Below are 11,053 nucleotides of genomic sequence, written 5' to 3' on the forward strand. Positions count from 1 at the left end.
TGTTGCCAAATACTTGAACACAGATGTCAATCACTTTAATATGTTTTGGTCTCTGATGTCATTGAACAACTACTGAATGTTTGGTAGATTAAATCATGTCCAAACAGCAGTCTGCCAAGTAGCTTCAGGCTGTCCACAGCTAAATCTGTATTGTAATTTAATTTATTTGACTGATTACTGATTTGACTGTGTATCCATTGGAAGAAGAATACGCTTGCTTAAGGAGCAATGAAAAATACAGACTAGACCAGTAGTTCTCAACCTGTGGACTGGGCACCACTGGTGGGCCGAGAGGGTATTGCAAGTGGGCTCCCAAATAATTGGCAAAGCACTATAATTTTAATGATAATATAACATTAATTAATATTTTAAAAAGGAAAAAAAAAATCATAGTATTCTTTTCTTTAAAACCTTGAAAAGTGTGTTTTGCATGCGTTTTGCACAAGTTTAGCAGGAGTCGGCTGCCATGTTAAGTGGTCAGATGGGTGGGCCGGGAACGCTTTCGTGATTTTCAAGCGGGCCCTGTTCCAGAACAAGTATGTGTGGGCATGCTCTTTCTTTGTAAAGTTTAGCAATTCTGTTAACATTCATCTCCAGAATCTAAACAGTGTTTGATGTGGGGCCCTGTCGCGTTTTCAGTGTAATCAGACGGTGGTTCAGACGGTGGTTCTGTTACCCCATAGGAACAGGACCACCTGAAAGAGGCCTCAGCGTCTATTGCAGGCCATTAAGATGATGTGGTCATTGTGTTAACCAGAGCTTGTAAGGCTTTATTTTATCACTGGCTTGTGTGCCAGTGTCATGCATCGAAAATAGCAGATCTACATCGAGTGTAAGCAGAGCACAGGAAAGAGTCACCTACTACTGTGATCATTGTTGAACACAGACGATGACACATCAATGTGGCTTTGGGGCTATTAAGCATCTGTTTCCATATGTGATTTCGGTTAAACCTATACAGTCCGATCTGTCATCATGACTACTCCTGGAATGTCCGTTTTTCTCTCTCCGTTGGCTTGTTATCATTTTATTGTTATCATTTTCCTTTTGCCCTTAATAAACATGCATTTTGTGCAGTGATTGATGGTCATTTTATGACCACCACTATTGCTTTCCTTCTTTCTGCTGTGTTAAATGACTAAAGCAGCCTGTGTCCTCAGTCCTCATAGTCACCATAAAGCTGATGGGTTAACGGTAAGGGCCCTGTCCTACCTCTGCCAGCTCCTCCCTACCTCTAGCTACCCGGAATTTCCATTACTGCCCTGAGCTCCAGAAACTCCCATCATGAAAACCTGTTCACTCTTTTTCTACTTTATGTTCTCCTCTTCTCCCTCGCTCCTCATCCTCCGATCCTACCAGCCCCCCCTTTTGTTTTCTCTTCACTGTTTTGAATGCAACCATTAACTAATGTTACTGGGGAGGCCCTGGAACCCCCTCAAGGACCCCTGGGGGTCCCCGGACCCCACTTTGAGAACCACTGATGACCAGTGAAGAAGCAAATTACACATACCTGTGCTGAGTTGCCGGTTTATTTGTAGCCATTTCATTTTTTTTAAACAATATTTAGTAGGCTATTATAGCCTATACTTAATATATAATACATAATAATATATAATATATAATTTCATAAATACGATTTCTTGTTTTCTGTAACTTGCCTGGATTTGTACTTGATTTGCGCAAGGGAGAAATGTCTATAATTCTTTTTGGTATAGCTCCATATGTACAATCTGATCCAGTCTCTGGTCAGACTGATCAATTTACCGTAAATCCAGTCGCTTTTCAGGAATTCTGTTTCCTAAAATAATACAAAGCATTAAAACAGACGGTAGCCTACCTTTCAAGTCAATTTCTCCTTTATGTTTGCCAAACCAAAAAATAAACCCACATACCCATGGATCATGAACAGACCTGAAATCTCCTTGATTTATGCAATATATAAATGTTTCTAATAAATAGTGAAATGACTTTATTTCAGTGTTCTGGCTTAATGATTAACCAAAGTATATAGTAACGTCCCATGGTGTGCCATTGGACAAGTACTTCCCAGCATGGCAGGGGCGCACAAACTGACATTTATGTTTATTGTTGTATTATTCAGTTGGGAAATGAGTTATGAGTGTATTGTGATTAATGTCAAGTTGTGTTTTATTTAGCCTATAATATGTTAAATAATAATAGCGAGGTGAGAGACAAAGCTCATGGTGCCAAAGGCAGCACAAAAGATACAGTTACAGGGCAAGACAAAGTACTGTAGAGTGGGCCACTTCGGGGTCTCCAAAATCATGTGACTACTAGTTCTACTCGCGGGAGATCATGACCTTGCTTCGCGGGCTCATGTGTGGTTATTCGACAGCTCTCGTATAAAGGGTGTCTCACTGAAACTTTGAAGCAAATCCACAGACACACGTCTGATGTGCAGGCATGTACAAACACACACAGGCAGATGTAACAACTACTGTACACACAAATGAACATTATTAAGGCATGAACAACACACACACACTCACACGCACGCACGCACGCACGCGCACACGCGCACGCACGCACGCACGCACGCACGCACGCACGCACGCACGCACGCACGCACGCACGCACGCACGCACGCACGCACGCACGCACGCACGCACGCACGCACGCACGCACGCACGCACGGGTAGATGTAATTGTCTCCGCCAGGCCGAAAGGCATGGCGAGAGAGTATGTTTTACCCCCTGTCCGTCCATACGTCCGTCCGTCCGTGTGTCCGTGTGTCCGTCCTGTCCGTCCGTTAGCAGCTAATCTCTGGCACCGTTGGCCCGGCCGCTGCGAAACTGTGCATGCACACTCTCTGGATGCCAACTCAGAACCTCTGGCCCCAATTTTTCAGATTGGCCTGTTATAGCGCCACCAGGAGGCCGATATGTGCAAAACACATTTATTGATACTACTCCTACAGATTTTGTCCAAACATCACACAGATCGGTACACAGTATCTCTATAGTCATGTGATCAACTTGGATTTATCCGATTTCCCATATTCCATCCTGATTGCCTAAGATTGGCTTCCAAAGTTTGCAGGATTGTTCCGTTTTGAACAAAATGCCTCAAATCATGAACGCAGCTTGCGATTTCCGTGAAATTTCACACGCACATTTCTATTAGGCCGACGAAGAAATGCCACCCTTTTCACATTGGCTTGTTATAGCGCCACCAGCAGGTCTAATTTTGCAAACATATTTTTGGAACAAAATGCCTCAAATCATGAATGCAGTGTCCGATTGCAGTGAAAAGCCCTTGAACGAATGGCACCCTTTTCACATTGGCCTATTATAGCGCCACCAGGAGGCCACAATAACGTACCTGACCTGGCAGAGACCTGTGCTCCGAGGAGCACTTTTTCTAGTTTACAGTATTCTGGTGGATTTTGGGAGTTTGACACTTTTATCAGGCTTTTCTTACATAGGATCCATTAAAAAGTTAAAAGTAGCGATAAAAGAGCCATATTTAATAATAACATTTTGCTGGGGACCCCTCCAAGGACCCCTGGGGGTCCCCTGACCCCACTTTGAGAACCAATGCTTAACGCTTTTTGAAAGTCCTGAAAAAAAAAAAAGACTTGTGCAACAAAAATCGGCAAGACACACCATCTCCGGTTTACTTCCCGTATCTGCATAGTCTCGCGTCTCGCGTAGCTATCTGCGTGAAGTGGGCGGACGCCTTTTTAGGAGACCGGAAGCAGGTTGGCGTCCGCCCACTTCAGATTTTAGAATGTTTATGCTGAAAAGTAACAGTTTTGGCCATAGTGTTTTGACCCGTTCATTCATCTACATAAACGTTCGGATTTCAAATATAAAGTTTTTGACCCTGGCGAGGGTGGGAGTTGAAACTGTGACTTCTGCTTGTTCTGCGGCTGCTCTATCCATAGCTCAGTCGGAAGAGCTCTTGACTTCAGACTACAAGATCATGGGATCGAATCCCAGCACAGGAACCTTGGCATCTGAGCAATCTGGCTCCCATGGGTCTACTATCTTATTTCGCCTTAATCATAAAGGTTGCTGGACAATATATAGAGGATGAAATGCATAATTTATTAAAAAATATAAAGGTAAAATCAAATACATTGTTAATAAAAAATCACACCCAGTGTGAAGTGGGCGGTGTGGTCATCACAGTGGTCATCATAGTGATGGAAGCTCACTTCAAAAAAGAAATACATTAATTGAAAATAATCTTTATTAAAGTCATATTGTGGTCATCATAGTGATGGAAGCTCACTTCCAAAAAAATGATTTTTGGAAGTCCATAATCTTATTTATAGGTTATTAATGTCATCATGTGTCTCGCTAGCTCACAGTGCTGAATAGAGTCAGCCAATCACAGTACAGCTAACTGGGCCAGCTGGGCCAATCACAGTGCAGGAAACTAATACTAATGAGGTGTCCCAACCCCACTTATAGGGGCGGCTACACCGCCCAAAAATGAGAGACATGCCGCTGTATTAGCAAGACAGTCTTTTATTATATTATTCCTCATTTTGCTGGTTTCCCCTGAAACCCCTTTACTGTTACAGAGTAGAACTGCCTTAGAATCTCTGCTGATGATGTGGCCATAGCTGAATGGTTAGAGAGCCTGCCTGGCAAGCCATAAATCCCAGGTTCAATCCCAGGCCTCAGCAATGTGTCAAAGTGTCCCTGAACAAGCCACTTTAAAGAATAGTTCACCCAAAAAATACTTATTTTCTATCAATTACCACCTGATTCGGATGCTATCAATGCATTGAATGGGACATTATCACCTCGAAATAGGCAACATACTGACCTACCCGCGATTTATCAGACAATTCATTGGGTGTTATCAAGACATACTGACCTACCAACGGAGATGACCTAAATAGTTCAGTTTCGGTTTTGGTTTCGGACCATGACGGAGGCACGCAGTCACAGGCGAACTGTCACCCCGTGAAGGACCACCGAGGGAGCTAAAGCGACCGAGTTGCCGTCCGGAACGGTGTGACGTTCGCCTGCATATGTTCGCCTGTGCCTACTCAGCGCCGTTCGAGTTATGTACCGATAGGCACAGAATCGTAAATATTGTTGTGGGGAGTCTGCGCCGCCTCCAAGTAGGTCAGTAGCTCCTGATTACGCCCCATGAATGGTCTGACAAATCGCGGGTAGGTCTAAATCGCGCCTACTCGTCGCCTACTCGCCCATTCAAAGGTCTGATAAAACGTGATAATCTCCCATTCAATGCATTGATAGCAACCGAATCATGAAGCCTTGAATTCATGGAGATAGGCTATATCGCATTGTAGATTAGTAGACGATAATTCCAATATTCACTATACACTCCTCATGTTTAAGCCTAATTGAATGATATATTTATGGACTTGTATATAAATTGTATATATTTTTGGACGACTTGTGCTTTTAATTTATCGGCAATACTTTCCCACGCTTTTTCCCTGGATCCATTTATTGCGGCCGTGTTTCCTTTCTTGCTTATTATTATACATTTTACTTCCTCGTATGATTCCGGGGAGACATCAAATTTCTCTTTTGGGTCTTGAGTCAAGACTCAGGCTCCCGGGGAGACATCAAACTTCTCTTTTGGGTCTTGAGTCTTGGGACTCAAGACCCAAAAGAGAAATTTGATGTCTCCCCGGGAGCCGGGACCCAAGCCTCAAGACTCTTGAGCTAAAAAGTTTGTGAACCACTGCCATTTAGAACAGTGGTTTTCAACCTTTTTCATGCCAAGGAGCAAAGATTTGAGTTAAAATGTTCGCTTTAAAAATGTATATATTTCAAAGATATGCACACATTTTCAAGATTTTTCAGAAATAGCAGATCTACAAGCTATGAGCTTGTAGATCTGCTATTTTTGAATAGCCAAAGCTAAGTGGTTAAAAATGATTGTGACGCTTTCAGTGTGGCGTACCCACCGTAGAGGCAGGAACTAAAATCTCGCCTCCCCTAGAAAATGAAGTAAAAGACTGACTGAAAACAGGCAGTGAAAAAAAATCCAAACAGAATAGTGGCCATCGGACTATTAGCCCGCCTCCTCGTCCATTCACGCGGGCAGGCAGCTAATCACCACCGTATCCATTCAGCAAAGCGACCCTTGCCTATATAATGATGCAAATGTATGCCTTTGTCTTCATGGGGTACCAGGAGTGCCAGGGGTGGGGGTCTGGGCCATCACCTGTACTCACCTGGCATAAAAGGGGCTCTGAGAGCAGCTTGAGCCATTCATTACTAAACTACAACATGAAGAGACCACCGCTGAAGAATTGATTGATTGATTATACTTGCATATTGTTTTTATTAACGTTTTTCAGTTTTGTAGTCAGTGTAGTGTTGTTGTTAACTTGTTTCCTCCCGTTCCATGAGCTGCTGCAGTGCTGCTGTTCAGCCACAGAGAAGAACGCCACTCTGGTTTTGGGCTCCATGATTGGTCAAGTTCAAGGATTCTGCTATCGACTTTCATGGTCTTTTATAGGAATACGTGAAGCCTGGCTTTACCACCCTGGCTCGACACAGCCTGGCTTGACAAGGTCTAGCTCGACAAAGTCGCTCCTTTTCAGCCTGGCTTGGCGTTCATGGAACGGAATAAACCAGGCTGTACGGACCAGACTTTGTCAAACCCGGATTTGACTTAAATCCAGGCTTATTTCATTCTCCTTTCGTGTAATAGGCGGCTGGACAAAAATGACCTGGCATCTGTTTACATAACATGCTATCTAAATAAATTACATTTTAGCCTTTGCAAAAGGCTCCATTATGTCTGGAGTTTAACCAGACATATACATAAAGCGACAGTAAAAGAGTAACATTCCCATTCTCTCAGAAAGAGGGTGTGTGTGCCAGAATCAAAGAGAGAGAGAGAGACAGAGCCCACTCACACCTTCCAACAAAAAGAACAATCAAAAACTGCCATTATGATTTATATATATATAAACATATATTATATGTTAACTAGTTGTACGAACTCTTGTTTTATTTTTGTATTGTTTTATTGGATCTTGTTTAGTTGATACACTTATTTGTTTTAGCTCATGCTCATTTGATTTTGCTATTTTGTCTCATCTGTTTAAGAAAGTAGGTAGCTGATATATTGCACTTTTACCTTAGCGCTAGGTATACTCTTGGTTGCTTGTTTTTGCAGGAAATGCACTTAAGACTTCTGGTGATTAGTAGTTTCTTTCCCTACCTATGTTGAATGCACTTATTGTAAGTCGCTTTGGATAAAAGCGTCTGCTAAATGACTGTAATGTAATGTAATGTAATGTAATGTAATATCAAAAACTCAAGGAACTAGCAAATTAACATGAATGGCCGTGGCTGCATATCAGTGAGGGGTCACACAAAAAGGGTGGAATCCCCCAAAATAGGAGAAATGGAAGAACAGGGGTTGTCCAGGAGAAATTGTCAAATAACAGGAGTCTCCTGGTGAAAACAGGAGAGTTGGCAGGTATGACTTAGCCTTCCATTGAACCCTCCTAACCCTGAGGAGGAAGTGGTTTAAACCCAACCTTCTATTTCCTGCTTGTTGTTGCTCCTTAAAAGGCTGAAAACATAGGTTATGTGTGCCACTTATGTTCAGCAGCTCAGCTGGACGGTGATCACGATCATGATCACCCAACATAAGTTGGTAATTCTGGCATTTGTGCTGGCTCTTGGCAGTCAAGGTAAGACACTTGTTGTTTTTCATACCAGTAAGCTGTAAGCTGATTGTATGACGTTCTGCATACAGTAGTAGTGTATATTTGTATGTCTTCTTAAATGTCATCATGATTTGAGTGCACAGGGGTCTCATTTTAAATAAGCCAAGTGCTTTTATGAGCGATCCAGTTTAGAGGACCTTGTATTGTGAATTGTACTTCCATGTACTGTTTCCATGTCTTTCTAAATTTCTTCTTTTACCTTATACTTGTGACCACAAAGTGTACCTTTTCACAATGTTTCTTTTTCATCTTTTTCAACAGCTCCTGCAGTGAACATCTATGGGGGCCATGAGGCGGTCCCACATAGCAGGCCCTACATGGTGATTTTAGAACGGCACTTCAAAAACCAAGCTAATCGAAGATATTGTGATGGCTTTCTGCTGAATGAAGACTTCGTGATGACTGCAGCTCACTGTCAAGCAAGGTCAGTTCACATTCCGATTACCTACTGACAGGACGGCAAGGCATTCCTTTTTTTATGACTTATTTTATTGAAGATTACACGATTTCACAGGTTATGGAACATAGTGCAGTGATAAGACGGCAAGGCGTTCCTATAATAATAATAATAATAAGATGTGACACATGGGCCCCCAACTGCATCTGCTTAAGTAGTATGAGCGTCCCTTTCTGAAGCAACCCCTCATCTTTGGGGTAGAAATGGCAGAAATTCCAAGTGGGCTTGAATTTTGCATTGATGTCACTAAGACAAAATTACATTATAACTGGGAGGGAATGGCATTTTACGTATGTTTTTGTCAGTGAAATGTTAAATGACTATGAATGTTATTTTAATTGGTGTATTTAGTTAACCACCCTGGCTGTTTTCAAAATAATTGAACAAATGTTTGTGGTTAGTGGTTTAGAGGTTAAGTGATTAACCATTTAAACCCCAGCATCCATACTGCGGGGAAAAGCCTCTAAGAAAATAACTATTTTCTGCCAAGATATTTAATTTAATGTAGAGTGAAAACAGAAAATCCACTTGCATAGAGCCCCGAGGGACTCCGGTCAATGGGGTGTAAGTGGTTAAAATATTTCACCCAACATTTTGGTGATTAGAATCCTCTAGTATTCATACTAGTTTATACATGGGTGGCCAGGTTTCCTGTAACATCAGCTTTATTGTACAGCTGCACCTATTTCATGATGTCAATTTGTATCGTTTCAGCTCTTATTCCGTTTGGCTGGGGGTTCACAACGTTTTTAAAAAGATTGAGCAACAGAGAATATCTGTGCAACAAGCATTTCCACATAAAGACTACATCGTGACAAATCATACAGTAGAGAATGACATAATGCTACTCAAGGTAAAAAATAATTAAATATTTTTTTTTTCTCCATATTTGTGCTCTATCCATGTGTTTAGTAAAAGAAAGAATACTTAAAGGGATATTTCACTTAAAAAATAAAATAAATAAAAAAGTACACTCATTGGAATGTCCTTCTAATGTGTGAGGGGCCGTGATTTTTCCATTACTTTTTTCATTTATTTTTAATATATTTTGTTCATGTTTATTTTATTTGAAAGTGAAATATCCCTTTAAGCTGATAAATTATTGATTAACTAAGGGAACATATTGACAATACACATTTGGAAGTACTGGTAAGAACTGGAGGGTTCAGACATGTTTTGGCTTTACCTTCATCTTTCTGTCCTTCCTGTCCATCCCTAAGTTGAGCGAGAAAGCCGTTCTCAACCAGCACGTGAGCCCCATTGGCCTTTCGGGCCCAGGAGATCGCACTCAGCCCCATGTGTGTCTGGTATCTGGCTGGGGTAGATCAGACAGGGCGAAGAACACCATGGCTACCAAGCTCAACGAGGTCAACGTGACACTCACTATGGATGAGATTTGGGCTGAGAAACATCTGTACTGCTCTGAGGGGGAAAGGGGACCAGGCTCAGTAAGTACTTAAGTAAAGTAAGAGGTTAAATTAGGTTCAAACACGACACAGAACTGTTGTTCAGAGGATGGTTACGTCAAAATGTATTGTCTCAGTCACTGTATAATGTGTATTGTGTGTGTGTGTGTGTGTGTGTGTGTGTGTGTGTGTGTGTGTGTGTGTGTGTGTGTGTGTGTGTGTGTGTGTGTGTGTGTGTGTGTGTGTGTGTGTCTTACAGGGAGACTCAGGGGGTCCGCTGGTCTGCGAAGATGGCATGGCGCACGGAGTAGTGTCCTTCACCATGGAAGTACCACACCAGCCCACAAACCAATTTATCCATGCCTTCACCAAGATCGCTGACTACAATGACTGGATTTATGAGATCCTTGGAAATCATTTGAGATACAATTCTAAATAAAGAAACACTTCAAATGAAATTGAAAATGATGCTTCAGGCCACTTCACCCTTAAGTTACAGTACGCTCAAATCGGTCATATTTGTTTAAATAAAAAAAAAGCTAAAGCAATTTCCTTGTATGCTAAGTTTTTAGAGGACTAAAACTTTGATTCAGTGATGTAGGAGCACTGTCTTTGCACTTTGACTGCTCATAATTCTGACATAGGCAATACCTGCTGTAACTATACTTCATCACACAATGATGTCGCATGCCAAAAATAGCAGATCTACAAGCTTGCAGTGCATTGTGTGCTTGTAGATCCACTATTTTCAGCGCAGGACATAGTCAAATGACAGAGTATAAATTAGGCATTACTTTTACATTGGATCCTGTTGACGTTATGTGGCTAGTTTGAAAAAAGATAATCGAATGTTTTTAATTCCTGATTTTCTTTTATTCATATTCATTGAATTAATTGGAGTATTAAGACTTGAAGTAAGCCCAATTCAAAATCATTTGAAAGCTTTCAACTCAAACATATTTTAATGTTGCAATTGCTTTTCTTTGTAGATAAAGCCAAATGCTAAACCAGATGCATTTTTTTTAAATCACACAGCAAAATGTGATTAGGTCTTTGCCAAGGTAAATGTAATTGTAAACAGGTTGGTCTTTCATATTTAATCTCATTCTGCAATACAAAACATGCAGGTCTACTGTATAGTGTCTAAAAAAAGGCATTCCAGATGTATGCATTAAGTAAATTAAATAAATACCTTGTACTTCTGATTCTCAATAATTAATCATTTCGTGCAGGGGTTTTAAACTGATTGTGAACCAGGGACCAACATCCTGACAAATGATCAATAATAATAGTCTGTCTATTTATGGCTATTCAGTGGTGGACAGGGACAGTCTCGTGTCATTTACTGACTCAATTCTTCATTTTCTGACCACAATGCTCGAAACAAGTCCCAGGACTTTTTTGTGTTATCCTTTCTTTTAGCCTTAATGTCTGACTGTATCACATGCTGTTTACATTTTTGACTAAATAAAGTATTCAATCAACCAA

General features: G+C 41.2%; 1 protein-coding gene across 1 annotated transcript; it reads left to right on the top strand.

Moving 5' to 3' along the window:
* The first annotated feature begins 7,537 nt into the window (after positions 1-7,537).
* LOC308087055 (mast cell protease 1A) lies at positions 7,538-11,053 on the top strand. Its single transcript, XM_080430709.1, has 5 exons — positions 7,538-7,666; positions 7,964-8,126; positions 8,874-9,012; positions 9,380-9,607; positions 9,825-11,053. The coding sequence occupies exons 1-5, from the start codon at positions 7,561-7,563 to the stop codon at positions 10,002-10,004; spliced, it is 816 nt and encodes a 271-aa protein (XP_080286835.1). The 5' UTR covers positions 7,538-7,560; the 3' UTR covers positions 10,005-11,053.

The sequence above is a fragment of the Gymnoscopelus braueri genome (assembly GCF_963280865.1).
Source record: "Gymnoscopelus braueri genome assembly, chromosome: 6".
Classification (NCBI taxonomy): Eukaryota; Metazoa; Chordata; class Actinopteri; order Myctophiformes; family Myctophidae; genus Gymnoscopelus; species Gymnoscopelus braueri.

Bases quoted from the DNA above. Each gene is read 5' to 3' on its own strand.
- LOC308087055 (XM_080430709.1), top strand. From the start codon at position 7,561: ATGTGTGCCACTTATGTTCAGCAGCTCAGCTGGACGGTGATCACGATC. The intron at 7,667-7,963 runs GTAAGACACTTG...CTTTTTCAACAG, and splicing joins GCTGGCTCTTGGCAGTCAAG to CTCCTGCAGTGAACATCTAT. The intron at 9,013-9,379 runs GTAAAAAATAAT...TCCATCCCTAAG, and splicing joins ATGACATAATGCTACTCAAG to TTGAGCGAGAAAGCCGTTCT.